Here is a 24,855-nt window from a genome sequence, read left to right on the forward strand (position 1 = left end):
GAACTAGATACAATTCACTGCATACAAACAAGAAATTGTGCCCATTTCCCCCATTATGCCACCTACACACCAAGTGGGTGTAAAGGCATATGAAGGGGATAGGAGCCACGGCTCCCTATAGCTGGGCTAGTGCTCCATTGTATAGCAGTTCAGAGCTGATGTTAAAATGCTGCACTTCTGTCCGGTGGAGTTATCAGAAGACCGGAGTCCCCTGATAAATCCAACCAATGTGGCAGAGGCGGCAACATCAAGGGCTGGTGCACTTAGCACCAGCATATGATAAATGTACTCCAAAGTTTGATCCCCAAAGAACGTCTTCTTCCCATGGATCTCCAATATACTAATGTAATATATACAAGTCATTTTCAATCTACTGCATATATCATGTTCCAAGACTTTTTAGTGCTGTATTATTTCATGTTATGCCCCCTAGCCTATTCAGGTTACGTACGGTCCCCGGCTATGTAGACTATGTCACAAATGACTTGAGTGTAGAGAATGGATCAGCCCCCAGAACCAGGTTTGTGCTAGCAATGCCCTGACACATTTAATGCTGGGGTACAACAAAGAGGTGATAAAATCCAGACTTTTTTGGTATTTAAACACCATGATGCCAAAAAAAATATTTGGAGTGTCTCATTGTGTACATTGAAAAATAAGCCCCTCTTTAAAAAGTTTGTGTGTTTGGGTGTGGTTATGGGTTCCAGTTAGTACAATAGAAAAGAAAGAAAAGTAAATGAGGTGGAGAAGCACCCATTTCTGAACGATCAGACTACACACGGGGAGTGTTTGTAGTCTGTAACCTTGGTGACTCATAGGTCTGCATAGACGCTAAATACACAATTACAATTTTAAAAGGTGACGGACCAAATGCTAGCCCAAACAACATTCTAATCCACATAATTAATTATTCTATCATTTACCAAACTTATAACTCATAAGGTATATTATATAAGGTAAAAATAGCCTTTTAAAGTGAAATATGTATATTTTTGTGTTTTAGTGCATCCATCCGTAGTCGCTCAAGGTCACAGCTATCAAACATAATTCCTGACACTCCATTTTTGACAATACCAGACGCACCTGAGGCGATAAAACCTGTGTCTCATCATGATGACTCTGGAAAAGCTAAGAAGGTAAAGGATGAAATGTATAGAAAATTCTGCTAGAAGTTTGATTGTATGAGGTCAATGAGATTTCTCTCCGCATAACCATTCAAAATTTTAGCCAAATGGGAATAAGCCTGATAAGTCCACCATGTATATACCTTATTTCACAAACTTATAACTCTATATATGGTGATAAACATTAAGACCCGATGACAGACAAAGATGGCTACAAAAAAGTTCTTTGCACAACATGGACTGACTTTGTTTTACATTATGGTCTATTGATTTCAATTCCATTTGGTACCAGCTTTCCACTAAATACTAAGCAGTCTCATAATCAGGGGTGAATCTGAACTTCCTGCTACCAGAGGCGAGCTAAAGAACAAGCACCCCCACTGCCCTCTCCAATAGGTTTTTTTTTTGTATATGGGTTCTCTACGCTGTGTCTCACACCAATGCTGATATCTGTTGTGAAGAAACACTATTTTAATAAACAAGTTCTGCTTTGTAGCAGGTGGCAGTGTCTCCCCTGATGTTGCCCCCCTTCTTGCTGCAAATGGTGCTGAATGAGGCAAGAGGCTCAACTTGCCTCTCGAGTGGTGCACCCCTGCCCGTGATACTGAATTACTATGCTGAGCTATGCAGAAATAAAGCATGGCAGACACATACTGTTCTTATTAATACATATTTTTTCTGTTTTGTTTACTTCTAGGGAATTGGTAATGATGAAGATGATCATGTGGAACCAGCCCCAGTTGCCCGTATCTTGAAATACAACGCTCCTGAGTGGCCATACATGTTAATAGGTTCACTTGGAGCAGCTGTGAATGGCGCTGTCAACCCACTGTATGCCTTGCTCTTCAGTCAGATTCTTGGGGTGAGATTTATCATTATTATCTTTCCCTCTTTCATTCTTTCTTTCTTTTTTTCTTTCTTTTTTTTCCTATCTATCCTTTTTTTTTACCATGTGGCATTTGAACTAGTGGAGTCTTCTTATGAGGATCTCCGATTTTATTGGGCACTTGTTTCGACTGTATTGCATCTCTTCATCCCTTACCATTTCTAAGTGATCAGTCTCATTAGTATGAAATCTCTATTGTCATATGGGCATGACCAGACTGTCTGCTTCAGCCCTGGACCACCCATCTGACAGTAGAGAGCATAATTTGCATATTGAGTATTGCAACTGCCCTGAATTATTTACCAGTTAAGCATCCTGAGTGTATTTTGTAGTAATATATGTTTCATTCCTTGCAGACCTTCTCCTTACCAGATGAAGACGAGCAAAGAAATCAAATCAATGGCATTTGCGTGCTTTTTGTTCTTATTGGAGCCGTATCATTTTTGACACAATTCTTACAGGTAGCTATTGTTTAGATTTAAGTTTAAGAACTAATTTTGTATCAATGCATGATTACTTCTTTTCTATTTCACCAGGGATACACATTTGCAAAGTCTGGAGAACTACTCACCAGAAGACTCCGTAAGATTGGATTCCAAGCCATGTTGGGGCAGGAAGTTGGTTGGTTTGATGACCCTAGAAATAGCCCCGGTGCCCTAACCACAAGACTGGCAACTGATGCTTCCCAAGTACAAGGGGTATGTAATTGAAATTATAGAAAAGATTGAAATAGGGGCTGGCCTTTTGGAAACTAGGATCCTTACTTATAATGTGTCTTAAATGAAATGGTCTTAGACTTCTCTACAGGATCTTGAATACTTCCGTGTTAACAGTCCACCAAAACGAGATCAGGTTTACCAATAATCAGAAAAGAATTTAAAATTGATGAGATGCCTGTGTAAAAATTTGGATTTACTGCCGATCTCCACTCTTCTTCCATGTCTGCCACTACCTGGTCCCTCTCTGTTCTGCACTTCCTGGTCCAGTGATGATGTCGCAACAGATGGACTACATGCAATAGTATATATCAATAAATATAATTAAAGATTTTGGGGAGGGCAGTATCTCCCTAATGAAGTCATCAGGAGCAACAACCTTCCTCAAAATGGTGGCAAGCTGCTGGCATATTAGTACTGGCTCACGAGTGCCCGCAGTAGTTTGTAACTTTGTCAGTGGCATTCAAATAGTTAACACCCGCAATTGGTGCCCTAACAGGATTTTAAAATTAGAATTTTAGTGGGTCCACTCTTAACTACTCATAAAGTAGTTTTCCCCCTGGAGCCCTTGACCTAGCAAGGACTGTTTCTTCATGTTTTATGAGGCCACTTGAAAACTACCGCTCTGGTTGCCCAAAATCGGAAAGACAAGGTCCTCCAAAGTAATGTCGGGATTTCACGGGGGGTTAGTTTTTGAGTCTCCTTGTCCTGCAAATTCAACTGTGATTGGAGCAAGAACCAGACCATGCCAGAAAGGGCTCCAGATGGTTGGTCATGACAGATTCGGGTAAAATTTTTGAAAAATTCACTGCTCTCTAATTATAATGCTGATTTGCTATTGTCTGGGATTGGCTCTTTCCCTAACAAACTTCTGTGTTGTGATGTCATTGCTGGAGCAAACAGCCCAGAGTATACCCGCAGCACAGACCATACCTGGGGTAAAAATAACCTAGGCCATTTTATTCCCCGTCAAGACATTTTATACTGAACTTGAAAAGTTGAATACCACATTCTATCCCTAGTACGGTCCTGCAGTGCTATACTGTATGGTCATGAGGACAGAATTTCTCTGTTTTTGTCTGGATAATGATTTATACCGTAGACAGATTTGTTCTGTGAACGCTCTGCCTGTTCCTGTGTGTGAAGATAAGTCTACACTAAGCCTCTTTCTTTCCGCCTGTCAATTTACCAGTGATAAATGCCACCCATCCTTCTGTAGACTCAGCCTCTCCAGATACTATTCTCGGTCGAAAAGAATCTTTTTGACATTTGTGTGAAAAATTGACCTTTGTGTGCAGAGCATTTACATAAACACTAAATTAATATCTTATTTCCATTGGAAATGCGGCACACGTCTTTCAAGAAAACCGATTAGATTTCTAATAAGTGGCAAAAAGTGTCATATTTCTTGAAAATTGCACAGGGCACCAAGGAAATAAATAGTCAATATACACTGACTTTTTACTATTTGACACAAATGTCATGGTTAGAGATGAGCGAACATGCTCGTCCGAGCTTGATGCTCGGTCGAGCATTAGGGTACTCGAAACTGCTCGTTACTCGGACGAATACTTCGCCCGCTCGAGAAAATGGCAGCTCCCGCCGTTTTGCTTTTTGGCGGCCAGAAACAGAGCCAATCACAAGCCAGGAGACTCTGCACTCCACCCAGCATGACGTGGTACCCTTACACGTCGATAGCAGTGGTTGGCTGGCCAGATCAGGTGACCCTGGGATAGACTAGCCGCTGGCCGCGCTGCTCGGATCATTCTGTCTCTGGATGCCGCTAGGGAGAGAGCTGCTGCTGCTCAGGGAAAGCGTTAGGGTGTTCTATTAGCTTACTGTTAGGCAGGAGTGATTCTCAAAGAACCCAACAGCCCTTCTTAGGGCTACAATAACGTTATACTTTTTTTATTTTAATTTGCATCTTTTACCATTTTGTGAGGAATTAGCAGGGGGACTTGCTACCGTTGTGTTTAGCTCTTAGTGGCACACATATCCATAGCAAAGACCGAAGTGGGAAAATTCAGTAGGGGTTGGATTTCTATTAGGCAATAACTCAGTGTCATCTCATCTGGCATAGTAGTGTGCTTCCTTTGATACTTGGCTAGAAAATAGCCATAGGAGAATACAAACAGCTTCTTGAAGCCTACAGTAGCGTTCTATATATTTGATTTCTGGTTGATCTGCTGGTGGCTGTAGTTTCTGCAGTGCATGTACTTGCCAATTCTGAGCAATTTGTAGTGAGACTTGCGACCGCTGTGTTCTGCGCTTAGTGGCGCACATATCCATAGCAAAGGCTGAAGTGGCAAAATTCAGTAGGGGTTGGATTTCTATTAGGCAATAACTCAGTGTCATCTCATCTGGCATAGTACTGTGCTTCCTTTGATACTTGGCTAGAAAATAGCCATAGGAGAATACAAACAGCTTCTTGAAGCCTACAGTAGCGTTCTATATATTTGATTTCTGGTTGATCTGCTGGTGGCTGTAGTTTCTGCAGTGCATGTACTTGCCAATTCTGAGCAATTTGTAGTGAGACTTGCGACCGCTGTGTTCTGCGCTTAGTGGCGCACATATCCATAGCAAAGGCTGAAGTGGCAAAATTAAGTAGGGGTTGGATTTCTATTAGGCAATAACTCAGTGTCATCTCATCTGGCATAGTACTGTGCTTCCTTTGATACTTGGCTAGAAAATAGCCATAGGAGAATACAAACAGCTTCTTGAAGCCTACAGTAGCGTTCTATATATTTGATTTCTGGTTGATCTGCTGGTGGCTGTAGTTTCTGCAGTGCATGTACTTGCCAATTCTGAGCAATTTGTAGTGAGACTTGCGACCGCTGTGTTCTGCGCTTAGTGGCGCACATATCCATAGCAAAGGCTGAAGTGGCAAAATTCAGTAGGGGTTGGATTTCTATTAGGCAATAACTCAGTGTCATCTCATCTGGCATAGTACTGTGCTTCCTTTGATACTTGGCTAGAAAATAGCCATAGGAGAATACAAACAGCTTCTTGAAGCCTACAGTAGCGTTCTATATATTTGATTTCTGGTTGATCTGCTGGTGGCTGTAGTTTCTGCAGTGCATGTACTTGCCAATTCTGAGCAATTTGTAGTGAGACTTGCGACCGCTGTGTTCTGCGCTTAGTGGCGCACATATCCATAGCAAAGGCCGAAGTGGCAAAATTCAGTAGGGGTTGGATTTCTATTAGGCAATAACTCAGTGTCATCTCATCTGGCATAGTACTGTGCTTCCTTTGATACTTGGCTAGAAAATAGCCATAGGAGAATACAAACAGCTTCTTGAAGCCTACAGTAGCGTTCTATATATTTGATTTCTGGTTGATCTGCTGGTGGCTGTAGTTTCTGCAGTGCATGTACTTGCCAATTCTGAGCAATTTGTAGTGGGACTTGCGACCGCTGTGTTCTGCGCTTAGTGGCGCACATATCCATAGCAAAGGCCGAAGTGGCAAAATTCAGTAGGGGTTGGATTTCTATTAGGCAATAACTCAGTGTCATCTCATCCGGCATAGTACTGTGCTTCCTTTGATACTTGGCTAGAAAATAGCCATAGGAGAATACAAACAGCTTCTTGAAGCCTACAGTAGCGTTCTATATATTTGATTTCTGGTTGATCTGCTGGTGGCTGTAGTTTCTGCAGTGCATGTACTTGCCAATTCTGAGCAATTTGTAGTGGGACTTGCGACCGCTGTGTTCTGCGCTTAGTGGCGCACATATCCATAGCAAAGGCCGAAGTGGCAAAATTCAGTAGGGGTTGGATTTCTATTAGGCAATAACTCAGTGTCATCTCATCCGGCATAGTACTGTGCTTCCTTTGATACTTGGCTAGAAAATAGCCATAGGAGAATACAAACAGCTTCTTGATCTTGAAGCCTACAGTAGCGTTCTATATATTTGATTTCTGGTTGATCTGCTGGTGGCTGTAGTTTCTGCAGTGCATGTACTTGCCAATTCTGAGCAATTTGTAGTGAGACTTGCGACCGCTGTGTTCTGCGCTTAGTGGCGCACATATCCATAGCAAAGGCCGAAGTGGCAAAATTCAGTAGGGGTTGGATTTCTATTAGGCAATAACTCAGTGTCATCTCATCTGGCATAGTACTGTGCTTCCTTTGATACTTGGCTAGAAAATAGCCATAGCAATAGGATAGCATTGTTTGGTTTTAAAAACTCAAAAAAAAACAAAAAACACAAAAAAAAAAAAAACACAAAAAAAAACAAAAAAAAGTAAAAAAAAAAATAAAGTTATAACTCTCATTTTAAAAATGTTTAACCCGAGGGCTAGGGGTAGAGGACGAGGGCGGGGACGTGGGCGTCCAACTACTGCAGGGGTCAGAGGCCGTGGTCCTGGGCGGGGTGAGACACCACCTGCTGATGAGGGAGCAGGGGAACGCCGCAGAGCTACACTCCCTAGGTTCATGTCTGAAGTTACTGGGACTCGTGGTAGAGCACTGTTGAGGCCAGAACAGTGCGAACAGGTGATGTCGTGGATTGCTGACAATGCTTCGAGCAATTTGTCCACCACCAGTCAGTCTTCCACGCAGTCCACCCATGTCACCGAAATCGCCACTCCTCCAGCTCCTGCACCTCAGCCTCCTCCCCCCCAGTCTGCCCCCTCCCAGGAAAATTTGGCATTTGAACCGGCATACTCTGAGGAACTGTTTTCTGGACCCTTCCCACAGTCACAAACCACTTGTCCGGTTGCTGCTGAGCAATTTTCCGATGCCCAGGTTTTCCACCAGTCACAGTCTGTGGGTGATGATGACCTTCTTGACGTAGTGGAAGTGTGTAAAGAGGTGTCCGACGATGAGGAGACACGGTTGTCAGACAGTGGGGAAGTTGTTGTCAGGGCAGGAAGTCCGAGGGGGGAGCAGACTGAGGGATCGGAGGATGATGAGGTGACAGACCCAAGCTGGGTTGAGAGGCCGGGTGAACACAGTGCTTCTGAGACGGAGGAGAGTCCTCGACCTGAACAGGTTGGAAGAGGCAGTGGTGGGGCCAGACGGAGAGGCAGGGCCAGAGCTGGTGCATCAGCGCCACTGTCAACTAGTGAAGCTCCCGTGGTGAGGGCTCTTGCGGCGAGGGCTAGATCTTCAGAAGTGTGGAGGTTCTTTAAGGAAACACCGGATGACCGACGGACTGTGGTGTGCAACATTTGCCAAACCAGGCTCAGCAGGGGTTCCACCACTACTAGCTTAACTACCACCAGTATGCGCAGGCATATGAATGCTAAGCACCCCACTCAGTGGCAACAAGCCCGTTCACCTCCGGCCGTGCACACCACTGCTCCTTCCCCTGTGTCAGCTGCTAGTCAGCCCCCTGCCCAGGACCCTGCCACAAAAACCCCATCGTCGCCTCCACGATCCTCCACAGCATCCACCAGCGTTCAGCTCTCCATACCCCAGACGCTGGAGCGGAAACGCAAATATAGTGCAACCCACCCGCACGCCCAAGCCCTTAATGTGCACATCTCCAGATTGCTTAGCCTGGAGATGCTGCCCTATAGGCTAGTAGAGACCGAGGCCTTTCGCAACCTCATGGCGGCGGCCGCCCCTCGGTATTCGGTCCCCAGCCGCCACTACTTTTCCCGATGTGCCGTCCCAGCCCTGCACCAGCACGTGTCAGACAACATCATCCGTGCCCTGACCAACGCCGTTTCTGACAAGGTCCACCTGACCACGGACACGTGGACGAGTGCTGCCGGGCAGGGCCACTATATATCGCTGACGGCACATTGGGTTAACTTGGTGGAGGCTGGGACCGAGTCTGACCCTGGGGCTGCTCATATACTGCCGACGCCGAGGATTGCGGGGCCTACCTCGGTCCAGGTGTTTCAGGCCTACTATGCCTCCTCCTCCTCCCACCCCTCCTCCACCTCCTCCTCCGAACTACCATCCGTGGGCACGGCGCCATCAGTCGGTAGCTCTAGGCACAGCAGCAGTGCCGTCGCTAAGCGACAGCAGGCGGTGCTCAAACTGCTGAGCCTAGGCGACAAAAGGCACACCGCCCAAGAGCTATTACAGGGCATCACGGCGCAGACTGATCTGTGGCTGGCACCGCTGAACCTCAAGCCGGGAATGGTTGTGTGTGACAACGGCCGTAACCTGGTGGCGGCTCTGCAACTCGGCAGACTGACACATGTGCCATGCCTGGCCCATGTGTTAAATCTGATAGTGCAGCGTTTCCTCAAGACATACCCCAATCTGTCTGATTTGCTCACGAAGGTGCGCCGCATCTGTGCGCATTTCAGGAAGTCCAGCCCAGATGCTGCCACTCTCAGGGCAGCGCAGCGCCGCCTCCAACTGCCCGCTCACCGACTGTTGTGCGACGTGCCCACGAGGTGGAATTCAACACTGACCATGTTATCCAGAGTTTACCAGCAGCGCAGAGCGATTGTAGACTGCCAGATGTCAACTTCCACCAGAACTGGTAGTCAGGTCAGTCAGCTTCCTCAAGTCTACAATGAGGAGTGGACGTGGATGTCTGATATCTGTCAGGTGCTGAGTAACTTTGAGGAGTCAACACAGATGGTCAGTGGCGATGCCGCCATCATCAGCCTCACCATCCCGCTGCTTGGCCTGTTGAAAAACTCTCTGGTCAGCATGAAGTCGGAAGCTTTGCGCTCGTCACAAGAGACGGGGGAAGAATATTCCCTTGTTGATAGCCAAAGCACCCTGAGGTCTGTTTCTCAGCGCATATCGGAGGAGGTGGAGGTGGAGGAGGATGAGGAGGAAGAGGAGGAGAATGTTGGCGAGACACAAGAGGGGACCATTGTTGAGTCCTTCACTGTTCAGCGTGTATGGGCAGAAGAAGAGGAGTTGGAGGAGTTGGAGGAGGAGGAAATGGACAGTCAGGCCAGTGAGGGGAGTGAATTCTTACGCGTTGGTACTCTGGCGCATATGGCAGATTTCATGCTAGGCTGCCTATCCCGTGACCCTCGCGTTCAAAGAATTTATTCCAGCACCGATTACTGGGTGTTCACTCTCCTGGACCCACGGTACAAGCAAAATCTTCCCACTCTCATCCCTGGAGAGGAAAGGAGTGTGAGAATGCATGAATACCAGCAGGCCCTGGTGCACAAGCTGAAACAGTATTTCCCTTCTGACAGCGCTAGCGGCAGAGTGCGTAGTTCTGCGGGACAAGTAGCGAGGGAGAGTAGGCGAGCAGGCAGCTTGTCCAGCACTGGCAAGGGTACGCTTTACAAGGCTTTTGCCAGCTTTATGTCACCCCAGCAAGACACTGTCACCTGTCCCCAGTCTCGGCAGAGTAGGGCTGATCTTTACAGAAAGATGGTGAGGGAGTACGTAGCTGACCATACCATCGTCCTAAATGATCACACAGCTCCCTACAACTACTGGGTTTCAAAGCTGGACATGTGGCACGAACTGGCGCTGTACGCCTTGGAGGTTCTTGCCTGCCCTGCCGCTAGCGTCTTGTCCGAGCGGGTTTTCAGTGCAGCTGGTGGCATCATCACCGATAAGCGTACACGCCTGTCGACTGACAGCGCTGACAGGCTGACGCTTATTAAAATGAATAAAGGCTGGATTTCTCAGAATTTCCAATCTCCACCAGGTGAAGGAAGCTCAACCTGAATAATTGATCCACTCCTCCTCCTCCTCCTCATTTTCCTCCTTCTCCTCCTCTTTGTACAGTAAAGCAGAGGAAAGCAGTGGCTATTTTTTGACAGGGCCCACTGGCTCTTGCTATAGTACTTCATGCATTTAATTTTTCTGGAGGGCCACCTACCCGGTCCTCTGTTTGAAACAATTTTTGTGAGTGCCACATACAGGCACTCAATCTATTCCATTTTACTGCAGGGCCACCTACCTGCTCCTCTGGTTTGAACAATTTTTGGGACTGCCACATACAGGCACTCAATCTATTCCATTTTACTGGAGGGCCACCTACCTGCTCCTCTGGTTTGAACAATTTTTGGGACTGCCACATACAGGCACTCAATCTATTCCATTTTACTGGAGGGCCACCTACCTGCTCCTCTGGTTTGAAACATTTTTGGGACTGCCACATACAGGCACTCAATCTATCCCATTTTACTGGAGGGCCACCTACCTGCTCCTCTGGTTTGAAAAATGTTTGGGACTGCCACATACAGGCACTATCCAAATTAAATTGTCTCCATAGCAGCCTCCACACGTTGTCTCCATTGCTACCTCCAAAAGTCGTCCATATAGCTGCCTCCATACATCGTCCCTTTATCAAACGAGGTGTGTCAGGCAGAAATTTGGGTTGTTTTCATGGATTCCACATCAAAGTTGTTAACTTTGTCGCCACCCTGCTGTGTTATCCACAAAATATACTGGCAAACTTTTACCATTTAGGGATATTATTTCAGCGCTTCTTGCGCATCTGTTTACATTCCCCTCACCCGGCATATCCTAAACTTATAAGAACGCTACTACACTTGATCTTATACAAAAGGTTCTTAGAAGTGCTGTTTGGGGAGTAGCCTAGAGACAGGGGCTTGGATTGGCGAAAGCTCGCCTGGCAGCGGAACGCCAGCTCCATGCGCATCATGCGCTTCTTGCGCATCTGTTTACATTCCCCTCACCCGCCATATCCCAAACTTATGAGAACGCTACTACACTTAACTTGGTGCAGGCTGGGACCGAGTCTGACCCTGGGGCTGGTCATATACTGCCGACGCAGAGAATTGCGGGGCCTACCTCGGTCCAGGTCTCAAAGGCCTACTATACCTCCTCCCACCCCTCCTCCACCTCCTCCTCCTCCGAATTACCATCCGTGGGCATGGCGCCATCAGTCGGTAGCTCTAGGCACAGCAGCAGTGCCGTCGCTAAGCGACAGCAGGCGGTGCTGAAACTGCTGAGCCTAGGCGATAAAAGGCACACCGCCCAAGAGCTATTACAGGGCATTCCACATCAAAGTTGTTAACTTTGTCGCCACCCTGCTGTGTAATCCCCAAAATATACTTGCAAACTTTTACCATTTAGGGATATTATTTCAGCGCTTCTTGCGCATCTGTTTACATTCCCCTCACCCGGCATATCCTAAACTTATAAGAACGCTACTACACTTGATCTTATACAAAAGGTTCTTAGAAGTGCTGTTTGGGGAGTAGCCTAGAGACAGGGGCTTGGATTGGCGAAAGCTCGCCTGGCAGCGGAACGCCAGCTCCATGCGCATCATGCGCTTCTTGCGCATCTGTTTACATTCCCCTCACCCGCCATATCCCAAACTTATAAGAACGCTACTACACTTAACTTGGTGCAGGCTGGGACCGAGTCTGACCCTGGGGCTGGTCATATACTGCCGACGCAGAGAATTGCGGGGCCTACCTCGGTCCAGGTCTCAAAGGCCTACTATACCTCCTCCCACCCCTCCTCCACCTCCTCCTCCTCCGAATTACCATCCGTGGGCATGGCGCCATCAGTCGGTAGCTCTAGGCACAGCAGCAGTGCCGTCGCTAAGCGACAGCAGGCGGTGCTGAAACTGCTGAGCCTAGGCGATAAAAGGCACACCGCCCAAGAGCTATTACAGGGCATTCCACATCAAAGTTGTTAACTTTGTCGCCACCCTGCTGTGTAATCCCCAAAATATACTTGCAAACTTTTACCATTTAGGGATATTATTTCAGCGCTTCTTGCGCATCTGTTTACATTCCCCTCACCCGGCATATCCTAAACTTATAAGAACGCTACTACACTTGATCTTATACAAAAGGTTCTTAGAAGTGCTGTTTGGGGAGTAGCCTAGAGACAGGGGCTTGGATTGGCGAAAGCTCGCCTGGCAGCGGAGCGCCAGCTCCATGCCAAGATCCAACTAACATAGTTTTAACTGCAGCACCTTTAATCTACTACTAGTTCACTGCCTCCATACATGGTCCCCTTATCAAACGAGCTGTGTCAGGCAGAATTTTGGGTTGTTTTCATGGCTTCCATGTTAACTTTGTCGCCACCCTGCTGTGTAATCCACAAAATATACTGGCAAACTTTTATCATGTACCGATATTATTTGAGCGCTTCTTGCTCACCTCCTTTGGTTCCTCTCTGCCACCCATTGGTTTGAAGCCTGAGTCCATTTAGGGTATGTCGCCATGACACTCTCTAGCCTGCTGCCGCTGCCTCTGCATGCCGTCCCCTATAGTGTCAGGGTCAATTATTGGATGTTTTAGATGCTATCTAGCTTCATTCTGTCACTCTGTCATGGCCATGCTGTTGCCCATAATTTTGGCATAATGGTGCGATTATGCAGCCTCAGAGGCATCCATGCATGCTGCCCCTGCTGTTTCCTGTCCATTTCCGTGGTGTTTCCATCCTTTTCTGAGGTTCCCAGGTGTTTGGCCAAGCTTCCCTGTGCAGAGCCTTGGTCCCCTTGAAAAATGCTCGAGTCTCCCATTGACTTCAATGGGGTTCGTTATTCGAGACGAGCACTCGAGCATCGGGAAAAGTTCGTCTCGAATAACGAGTACCCGAGCATTTTAGTGTTCGCTCATCTCTAGTCATGGTCTTGTCTTAAAGGTCCACAACTAAAACTAAATGTGCTTTTTGCTTTTTATTTTTATGTGGTCTTTTTATTGTACTTGCAATGTATAAGATAGGTTGACTTCTTATTGTAAAAGATTTATCAGTCGTCTGTTGGTCAATATAATATCAACGTTGGGAGTTCAGTCTTGTGATTTGTGACAGCCGGGATCATGAGATCGAGGTCTTATTCACACAGTTATGTACAATATCCATTCCATATGGATATCTCTAGCCAGGGGTGCACCAGTCATGAGGCAAGTTGAGCCTCTTGCCTCAGGCAACACCACCTGCAGCAAGATGGGACACCATTAAGGGAGCAGTCTACAAAGCAGGACTTGACACTTAAAAATAGTGTCTCTTAACAATTGCAGCATGAATATTAAACATGTCATGGAGAATCCATTTAACCTGATATATTACTAGTGGATGGGGGCGTCGGGGCGCCGTTCTATAGCTCATCACAGGCAGCAGAGAATTTAGAAAATTGGTATAAACCCTTTAAAATGTTAGTAGTTACAGTATGTAGGTTAGTAGGAGATGGTTATATTAGTACTTATATGAACTTAGGAATACAAGCAAATTCTATCATTGTATATATAAATCTTACTAATAATCCATTGTTCTTGGTTACAGGCCACTGGATCACAGATTGGGATGATTGTGAACTCTCTCACCAACATCGGCGTAGCTCTCATCATCGCTTTCTACTTCAGCTGGAAGTTGAGTCTGGTGATTCTGTGCTTCCTGCCGTTCCTCGCATTATCAGGAGCCCTGCAGGCAAAAATGCTTACCGGATTCGCTAACCAAGATAAACATGCAATGGAATCTGCCGGAAGGGTATGTCCACTTATCTTTGTATCAGAGGAGGTCATAGATAATGGTGGGTCCCTGTACAAGTACAATATAGAAGCCCTTTGTCTGTAATAACACATCAAAGCACATCTTCCCTTATGTCCCTAACCTTTGTAATCTAATAGACAGCAAAATACTTCTTTTAGGGAGTCAATGAACTCCATTAATTACATTATAACATGTAAAAAAATAAACAAAAATTGAATTTGTGGGTTGCATCAGAAGTCACTAGGATTAGTTAGAAAACTGAGGTATTCAATCTATCCTGGGTCCATTGTAAACAGAACCTATGGTGCTAGTTTGAACGTGCTATTTACATAGCAGCCATTTTGAAACACTACATATGTCTCTAGATCGTATTCCCAGCAAATCTCTCTATTGCTATGCTTTGGGCAGGTATTTCTTTAAAGGGGGTTGACTGGTCCCAAACCATTTTTCGATTTTGATGGCAGCAACACTTTGCTCATGGCTAATGTCCCCTACTACTGTGTGCTCATTTCTTCAATGTTTTCCTGTAGATTTCCAGTGAGGCTCTTGGAAACATTAGAACAATTGCCGGAATTGCCAAAGAAAAGAGATTTGTTGAAATGTATGAGGAGCAGCTGGAGGCGCCGTACCAAGCGGCCATCAAGAAAGCCAACGTCTATGGATTGTGCTTCGGTTTTGCTCAGTGTATTGTTTTCATTGCTAATTCAGTCTCATACAGATATGGAGGATATTTAGTAGATGTGGAAGGACTTCACTACAGCTTTGTGTTCAGGTATTTATATTTAGTGTATAAAGAGCTAGGTAAAGATAGTTTCCATCTTATACATATCTATCCATGGGTTATTAGTATCAGATCAATAGGGGTCTAACACTGAGGATAAACCTCTTCTGATACCTGAAGCAGAACATCTGATGGAGTCAGAATTCCTATGCAAAATGTACATAAAGATATCTAAAAAAACTCCTTCTTGTGTATTATTCTAGGGTCATATCATCTATCGTGACCAGTGGAACGGCTTTGGGAAGAGCTTCATCTTATACTCCAGACTACGCCAAAGCCAAAATATCTGCTGCCCGTTTCTTTAAGCTGGTTGATCGTGTCCCCAAGATTTGTGTCTATAAAGATATTGGAGATAAATGGGTATGGGACATTTTTAGTTTGAGAACAGAATGTACATAAGATTTGTGATTTTGGTATTTCATGGTAAAGGATGCATAATTGCTTTTCTATTCTAACAGAGCACATTACAGAAGTTCAGTAAGTGCTATCCATGTCTTCTTAGTGGCTGCTATACAGTTTTTAATATTAGGGCTCAAAACTCTATAGATAGATGTCAAATGAAAACATTTTACCTGCTTACAGAGGCCACTAGAGGGAGCTTTGGAAGCTATGGTTCGATAAAGACTTTGGTTGGACCATAAAGATAGAAAGCTTCATTACTACATAACAAGGAATACTTGGCAACGTGGCAGCGTTACTATATGTAACTCAAATGCAACAATTACTCAGATCACATCTAAATCTAAATCTGGTCTATATCTCCTAAAAAAAAGTTGTGATACTTCAATGCAACCGAAATCCACTCCTAGTGGTGGCTACAGTTAACTTCAACTGTATTATGAGGAACACAAGATCTGAAGTGCCACAAAGGCAATCTACAACTTCTTTCCCCCCAGCAATGGCTCCCCATTATCCTTGGGCAGTGGATAAATCTAAAACTCAATCTCATTAAAGTGAACAGGTTTGAGCTAAGCGAACACAACCCATGGGCAAAAATCAAGCCACTACTTAAATTATTAATCATGACTAAGGCTACACGCCGTAAAGCGTAGATTTTTTTTGTTACAAGGTGTCTGTACCTTGGACGTGGTTTGGCTATTTTTATGGAATAAAGAATGGATTTGCACACAACACCCTTGAGTGTGGGATTTCCACTATACCGTTTTCGAATAATTAATAATTGACTCTTATTTTCAATTCGGGGTGATTCCTTTAATTAGAATTGTCATAATTGGATTCCGTTAGTTTTGTAAACACTGACTAAATGTAACTTTTTTTTCCTTAGAATGACTTTAAAGGAAGCATTGACTTTATTGATTGCAAGTTCACGTACCCGACCCGTCCTGATATCCAAGTACTGAATGGTCTGAATGTTTCTGTGAAGCCAGGACAGACCCTTGCATTTGTGGGAAGCAGTGGATGTGGAAAGAGCACCAGTGTGCAGCTTCTCGAGCGCTTTTATGACCCAGACATGGGCAGAGTTGTACGTACTTCATTATATATTTAGCTTCTTAAATTGTCGATTGATTTTCCTCAACTTTGCCCATATTTATAGCAAATGAGAAGAAACATTTTACTTTCTACCTTTACTTTACTCCTCTTGGAATCCTTCCATTCCTTATAAACTTAATTTCATTCCTCAATGTGGAAGATAACTCATTGAGAAGTCATAAAATTGAGTCACAGAAGCTAGGTCTCCAACACCAATCCTTTATATGATCACACTTTGAAGATCTGAACACAGCTTGAGATTTGGGCCTATTTGACCAAGAATTTCAGATTTTAATAACCCTATATAATTACTGACCTACAACCCTACAAGTATAAGATAGCATAACGTCTTTCCTGGGTCTTCTAATGTTCACACTTTTAATGTCTTCTAAATGCTTTCCTCTTACAGATAATCGATGGCCATGTCTCCAAAAACATCAATGTTGCATTTCTCCGATCTAAAATTGGAATCGTGTCTCAGGAGCCAGTGTTGTTTGACTGTAGCATTGCTGACAACATAAAGTATGGTGACAACTCCAAGCAATTGACCATGGACCAAGTAATAGAGGCATCAAAGAAAGCGCAGCTACATGAGTTTGTTATGGGTCTACCAGATGTGAGTATCTTTATGTAGTCTCCTATCAATGTAATGATTGTTATGTTATATAAGGCTGATGAGGCACCTTGAATAGACTATGACCAAATACAATATTACACTCATTAAGCAATACAATTAGGTAACGTCTCGTGAGTTATGGAATCATTATAATACAAGAAGGCTCTTATTAAATTGAAGTTTTAATATCAAAAGGGGCAGTGCTTACAAACAAATGGTTATTATACAAAAAGGGTAACATAAACATAAAATGCAAAAATAACAGTTTGGTAAAATAAAAGGAATAAATACAGAACTTTTTACATTACGTGATGTCAAAAGTCTGGTGCCTGCGGAAGCAGAAATACGCGATCATACTGTCCCCTAGAAATACCCAAAAAATGACAATTTCTATCTGGAAACTTCAATCTGAGTATGATCACAATATCCTCCACCACCTGTTATGACACAATAAAGGTTGATATAATTAATTGCTATTTATGACTTAGTATTCAGCATAGACCTGGATGGAGTTTTTAAGGAAAATTAAATATGAATATATTTCTTTGATGCATATAGCAAGAGGGTTTTTTTTAGCTGTGATCTCAGATACACAAGCCATCACCTCTTGCTGTTCTTGTTAATGGATGTAGAGAGGATATCATCAATGCACCATTATTTTTATGAGAGGATCTGGTTCTTGGAGAGACTAGTATTATTACCCAAGGATAGAGTAGAGGAATTTCAGAGGGGGTATTTGCACACCTCTCCAAATTTTTATATAACCCACATTAATGGATAGTATATATTTATTATGGCCCAACAATAAATGCATGGTAAATAAATAAACCTCCAAAAATTTCTAGTGGGTAAAAAATTAAAAAAGGATGGAGAAGGTTAAGGGGCGCATTGTTATTGCCATGATTCATGATGTCATTTATAGATTCGGAGAAGTAATTACAGCCTTTCTAGGTATAGAGGACAGGAATCCTGGTTCAGCTTTTTAAATATGTAATTCTTCAGGTGTAGGTAGGTAAATAACCTTGCTAACAACCCTTTAAAAAATTTGTATATTGAGCCGGTCCAAGGAAAAAAGTTGGTACAACAGTTGTCAGCTTCCAGTGTAAATGTTTTTAGAAATCGTAAATAGTGTATGCTGAGTGATCGAATGATGGTCAGAACTTCCTAGGTAATTGTGAAAGTGAGCAGAATATTCAAGGGCCCTTCCATTAAAAACCCTTGGGAGCCGCTTTGGTCAATTGAATGAAGGCTTTGCCCTCTGATCAGTCTAATGATCAAAGATGGTCAATCCCTCTCTAGAATAATATTGACAGGCAACAAAGTTTAAGCTCTGGAAGCCTGTATAATAAATCTCCCCTGATGAAATGTTACAGCTTTCTGTATCTAGGGAAAGTTTCTTCAAAGAAATTTATGTGAAACTGAAAACTGAGATTTCCTTATAATTAAAAGTTATGTCTTTCCTTCTGAAAAGAACAAAGTCTTGACTTATTATGAATAATTTTATATCCAGGGGATTGTTTGTGTAGTTACTGTATGTGGTGTTTCTTACAGAAATATAACACCAATGTAGGAGCTCATGGATCGCAGCTTTCTCGTGGTCAGAAGCAACGCATCGCCATTGCCAGAGCCATTGTCCGGGACCCTAAAATCCTTCTACTTGACGAAGCGACATCAGCACTTGATACAGAGAGTGAGAAGGTAATGGCTTTCATTCCATTTTACCTATTATAGAAATCCTGAGGGGCATGTGTCATGCTGGAGAACGTGGCTCATCTGCACATTACACAGACATCAAAGCAGATCAGTGTAATGCTTCATTTCACCTCTAGTGGCAGCACAGGGATATTGAACACTTGTAGACATTTTACCCTGCACGTTGCAGCTGGATAAAGGAGTGTCATTCTACAAAATTAAATATCCAAAGACTTTATCCATTGTAGAGTTCCAATTATGCATTTCTCTTTTCCATGTTAAACATCAGATTTAGGTAGAGGGTCCAGTCTCTAATAAATTGTAGGGCATCTCAAACTCCAAAATAGAAATGTATGATGGCTAGGGTCTGGTCTAGATTAGAGCAATGACCTAGGCCAGTTATATTTAGTAAAAGTTAAAGTAAATCCCATTCAATGTGGGACCTCACACCATCCCGCCTGCTCTATATCCACTTTTCAAAGCTGCCGATGGCATTTCAATGTGTGCCAGGTTACCTATCTATGCCTTTTTACTTTAGCTTAAGAGGGTGACATCAAATTGCCCATCATTTGGGTTCAAATAAGTTGTCCAAAGTGAGTAAACCAAGAGGTGTCATACATTTTGACAATAATGTCTTGAGATGAACCAAACCATTACTTTTTGCATCTATCCAAACTTTTTCCAAACTCCATCAATTTTGTGTTTCCAGACGGTTCAAGCCGCCCTAGACCGTGCAAGAGAAGGACGCACATGTATCGTCATTGCCCATCGATTGTCCACAATTCAGAACTCGGACATCATTGCCGTCATGTCTCAGGGGATTGTCATTGAGAAAGGAAATCACGACGAACTAATGGAGAAGAAAGGAGCCTACTACAAGCTGGTCACCACTGGAGCACCTATTAGTTAATGCTCGTGTGCTGCATTGTCATAGATTATTACAACTTCATTCTTTACAATGAAGATACAGTGGTGACTATAAGCAAGGTATAGCATGTAGTTGGGAGGCCATAGGTCAGACTATACTATAGCATTTACATGTAAAGAGCCAATGGCAGGTCCTCTGGTAACCCCAGCTATTTATCTCTACATGGTGAATATTTCATACCAACATAGTCATGGTCAAAAGGAATAAACTTGTCCTAGCTGTGTCATGGCATCAGGATTTACACAAATGTATAGACAGAGTACGAATTCTGCATTTATAATGGGGTAGACGTGAGTTGAAAAAGTTGAAACAATCGAGTAAATGATTGACTGTTAAAGGATCCAGTGATCATTGTCAATTATTTTTTTAATATATTTCCTCCATTGCCTGGATTGTAAATAACAATGAGATATTTATTGATGTATGTACATGTGTATGTTTAATTTTGATTAGGTAGATATCTAGATATTTAGAATAAAGAATTGCAAATATGGTAAAGTGTCTTGATGTGTTAGATTAGGTAGAGGGGTTATTTCTTGTATAATTTTTATCCCGAGCTCCAAGTAAAGCTGTTAATACCAAAGTTAAAGTAATTTTCCATATTTGTAGAATATGAAAAACAATTTTTTGGCTTCCATGTGGCCCCATTGTTGATTATGCTGTTTGGTCCTACTTGGGGTACAATCTAGACATAATCCATCTCCTTCCCCTTCTGGCAGCTGACCATTCTTTACTTTTCCTTCAGAAGGAATAATGTTTACTATCTTGCAATGTTCTGTAGATGTTCCTTTCCTGACAAGCAGGGCAAAAATCAGTTTCTATTGGCTGATTCAGAGGAATCCAAGATGTAGAGACCTGGGTATCCACCAGCACAATGTGGATGTGCACATTGCTATTTTTTTGGAACAACAGGTGGCACCGTACTGTGTAATGACAATAACGTGTAGACAAAAGTAGAAGAATATTTTTTATTATTTTTAACAGCATGTAAATGGCAAAATAGTTTATTTTTATTATCTATAAAAAAAATATATAACTAAAAGTGATTTTATGATAAAATATGGCTACCTATAGTTGTGTACAATACTGAATACATCATACATTGCCTTCAATATATAATTAGTTCTTTCACTTCCCCTAGTGGTGGCTACTATTATCTTTTAATATGTCTGGAATCTTAAAAAGTTACCTACTAATTGCAAATGAAAATTTCTGAATAAAATTAGTTTTTTCTGCCTAGTAAAGGCAATCAACAAAATTGATTTATATATTTATAGTTTGTCAATAGATAAATTAGAACAGAATATTTTCAGTTTCATGACAAACAAGATAAAATTTTGTCTGGTTCATTCATGGATTGTGTATGTTAATTTGATCAATAAATGACTAGAAGTAGCTGTTGTTTGGTTTGTTTCTTTCAATTATGTACTTTTTTATTATGTTTTTTTACCCAATTTGCTTAAAGGGGTTTGGTCAAGTATTTTTGTATCAACGGGCGGCACAGTGGCTGAGTGAGTAGCACTTCTGCCTTGCAGTGCTGGGGTCCTGGGTTTGAATCCCACGCAGGTCAATATCTGCAAAGAGTTTGTATGTTCTCTCCATGTGTGCATGGGTTTCCTCCGGGTTCTCTTGTTTCTTCCCACGCTCCAAAACATACGGTTAGGTTGTTTAGATTGTGAGCCCCATGGGGACAGGGGCAAATTTGACATGCTTTATGCGCTATATAAATAAAGAATTATTATTATTATTTATCCCTTATACAGGGGATAACTAGCTGATCAATGAGGGTCTGACTGCTGGGACCCCCAGATCGCCAGACAATGTTCTCACTATAGTGGGTGAAGCAGCATGTTCCCTGCTGCTCCATTCACTGTCCATGGGGTTGGTCAGCTATTTACATAATTCCTATACAATTGAATGGAGCACCAGGGCACAAGCTCAGATTGTTGCTTCAACCATCACTGAGAACAGGATCTGGAGAACTGCTGGTCCTGTTCTATTGATCGGTGGAGGTCCCAGCAGTCAGATCCTCAATGATTAGTTAACACCCTATCCTGTGGAAAAAAGCGTTCTTTCATAAGTCCAATTGTATTTCTGGGTGCCAATGTTTATTTCCACTTGATATCCAATGTATTTTTAAAATCCGGTGTGTTCTTTACAAAGTTTTTCCAGAGGTCTGTAAACATTTTCCTGCTGCTTACGGTTGTGGTCCGACATTCTGGATCGCAAAATGATGGCTAGCAGTAATGCCAGTCCACTACAGCGACATCACCCTCGCTACGGATAGTTAACCCCTTAAGGACGCAGCCATTTTACAGCTTAAGGCTCAGCCCGATTTTTTGGATTCTGACTTGCTTCGCTTTATATGGTTATAACTTTTGAACACTGTTACTTATCAAAACGATTCTGAGATTGTTTTTTCCCCACATGTTGTACTTCATTTTAGTGGTAAATTTTGGCAGATAAGTTTTGCGTTTATTTACAAAAAAAGAAAATATGATAAATTTTTTGAAAAATTTGCCATTTTCGAAATTCTAAATCATTGCGTTTTCAGGCAGATAGATTTACCACCTAAATAAGTTGCTGAATAACATTTCCCATTTGTCTACTTTACATTTTCATAATTTCTGAAATGTCTGGATAATTTATTTTGATGTCACGCGGCTTACAAATAGAATATCGCTTTTCCGGATTTTCAGAATTGACTATTTTGGGGATAAATACAGTTTTGAATGAAATTTTACATATTTAGCATCAAAACCCCCTATATAATCTACCCATTTTCAAATCTGCACCCCTCAAGCTATCAGAAACAGCTTTTACGAAGATTGTTAACCCCTTGAGATCTTCATAGTAATTGAATCAAAATGGAGGTAAAATTTAGAATGGTCATACTGTTCCCTTATACGTTCATTTAGCACTAAAATTTACACATTTCCAAAATATAAAAAGAGAAAACCCACCATACAATTTGTTCTGCAATTTCTCCTGAGTACAAAGACCCCCCACATGTGGCTGTGACTTGTTTTATGGGCACACAGCAAGGCGCAGAAGGGAAGGAGGGCGCTGCAGCTGCCAGGATTTTAGTTTCCTCATTGGCCCCTTTTGAAGGCTATAAAATTTTCGCTTTTTCGTTATTGGGGCCATGTGACGGCATTTTTTTTGCGGGATGAGATGCTTTTTCCATTGTTACCATTTTGGGGTTGGTATCACCTATTGTTGAAAATTTAGGAACTTTTTTTGAGGGCAGGAGTAGAAAAGCATCAATTCTGTACTGGATTTTTTACTTTTTTTTTTTTGGTGTTCACCGTATAGACTAATAATCATGTTATCTTTATTCTATGGGTTGATACGATTACGGGGATACCAGACATGAATATATTTTCTTACGTTTTACTAAATTTGTCAAACAAAACCCTAATGTGGGGAAAAATCTATAATTTTTGTATTGCCATCTTCCAAGTGGCATAACTTTGTTACGTTTTTGGCTACGGAGCTGGTTGATGGCTTGTTTTTTGCGGGACATGTTGTACTTTGCACCAGTATCATGTCTGAGTACATATGGTTTTTTGTTTGCATTTTATAGCATTTTTTGTGGGATTGAAAAGGTAAAAATCATAATTTTTGGAGGGTTTATAACAGTTTTTTTTTACGGCGTTTATCGTGGGGGTTCAATAATGATTTACTTTTATTCTACGGGTTGTTACGGACGCGGTGATACTATATATGTGGGGTTTGTGTTATGATTTAGACTTTTTTTTTGAGTTATATGTCTCTTTATATGTTTTGGGGGTTTGGGGCATTTTTAGTGATTTATGACTTTATTTTTTTATTGAATAACTTTTTTTTTTACTTTTTCACTTTTACACCATGGGATATGAACAAGCAATCATCTGATTGCTTGTTCATGATAATATTCTGCAATACTCATGTATTGCAGAGTATTATCAGTGTCAGCCTATGCACTTGCATAGGCTGGCACTTTGCCAGTAAGATGACGTCACAGACGCCATCTTACTGGCAATTCTTGCTAGTAACTCTGGGGTCCAGATCGGACCCCAGAGTTACTATAGCAACGATCGGCGCCCCCCGAAAACGGTTCGGGGGGGCCGATCGTGGGGGAAAGACCCCCCAGATACTTGTTAGATGCCGCGGTCGCGCTGACCGCGGCATCTAAAGGGTTAAGCACCCGCGATCGGAGACAACTCCGATTGCGGGTGTTACACTGGGGTGCCGGCTATTAGTTACAGATCCAGAGCCGAGCCGGCATAAGCGCCGTGGCGGATATATCCGCCACTGAGCGCTAAGTCACTGTGCTCCGTGGCGGATATATCCGCCGCGGAGCGTGAAGGGGTTAAGTGTGACATAAAGGTTCAGAGGAATTGGTCCGCCTTCGTCAGGGATAGTCTATTTTCTCCTCTTTATCTATTCTTATGGTTTCTCGTGGACCTTCTGCATTATATTGCCTTTCATCCTCAGCAGTGATGCTAAAACACAAATGATTCTGTTTCACTATTAATTCCTTTTGGGGCTAAATGAGGGATGTAACTACAGGGATAGCAGCCTCTATGAGGTCCACAGTGTCAAGAGGCCCCAGATCTGGAGTACTGGGTTTGTACTGGGAGTGAATATGCTGTATATGGTATTGCATGTGCAACACCCTCGCCGATGCAAGGCAGAGGAGTGGTTGCGAATACGTCCCACCATGTAGCTTGCAGCCTGTGTAGGGTCTAGTCAGCCCCACAGCATGTCACTACATCACACTACATAGTCCTTATAGGACACAGGGGAACATTGCAGTGGTAGATCCTGCCTGGTAAGGCAGGAGTTAAGTGTTTTGTCTGATGTCAGATGTGTCAGCCAATCACATGTGTTATACTCTGTTTCTGTGAGCTGAGATGCAATTGGAGGAGTAGCCACCACCTGACCAGTGGGAGTAACAAAACCCCTGGACAAGAAACTTCTAGAGAGTAGTTCCAGTCAGACCAGAGAGTCTGAAGAGGACACTTGTAGAGAGCAGTCAGACCCAGGAGTCTGCAGAAGCAGACTGGAGTTACTCCAGTACAGACTCTGCGGAGTCTGTACAGCTAGCATACCAGACCAAGAGCAGGTGAGCCTAGCCCCTGCCTGAAGAGTGGAACTAATAGCTAGTATAGTGAGGAAAGGGGGATCATCCTACCTTCCAGGGTGATACCTGAAGCAACCCAGGACAAGCAGAAGCATCCTTCCAGGACACAGCTACCTCCCAGTCTGCCATTGCATCCAGGCT

The 24,855-nt window shown here is 43.1% G+C and overlaps 1 protein-coding gene across 1 annotated transcript in view; it reads left to right on the forward strand.

Annotated features, from left to right (window-relative positions):
* LOC140075656 (bile salt export pump-like) overlaps nt 1-20,981 on the forward strand; it is a 51,948-nt gene extending 30,967 nt beyond the window's left edge. The window contains exons 19-29 of the mRNA XM_072121798.1: nt 1,004-1,136; nt 1,822-1,986; nt 2,367-2,471; nt 2,547-2,708; nt 13,872-14,075; nt 14,609-14,850; nt 15,063-15,219; nt 16,145-16,342; nt 16,760-16,966; nt 18,518-18,664; nt 19,368-20,981. Of these exons, the coding sequence (XP_071977899.1) occupies nt 1,004-1,136; nt 1,822-1,986; nt 2,367-2,471; nt 2,547-2,708; nt 13,872-14,075; nt 14,609-14,850; nt 15,063-15,219; nt 16,145-16,342; nt 16,760-16,966; nt 18,518-18,664; nt 19,368-19,568 (1,921 nt within the window). The 3' untranslated portion in view covers nt 19,569-20,981. The remainder of the gene's footprint in view (nt 1-1,003; nt 1,137-1,821; nt 1,987-2,366; nt 2,472-2,546; nt 2,709-13,871; nt 14,076-14,608; nt 14,851-15,062; nt 15,220-16,144; nt 16,343-16,759; nt 16,967-18,517; nt 18,665-19,367) is intronic.
* The last annotated feature ends 3,874 nt before the right edge of the window (nt 20,982-24,855 follow it).

The sequence above is a fragment of the Engystomops pustulosus genome, chromosome 8 (genome assembly GCF_040894005.1).
Source record: "Engystomops pustulosus chromosome 8, aEngPut4.maternal, whole genome shotgun sequence".
Taxonomy (NCBI): Eukaryota; Metazoa; Chordata; class Amphibia; order Anura; family Leptodactylidae; genus Engystomops; species Engystomops pustulosus.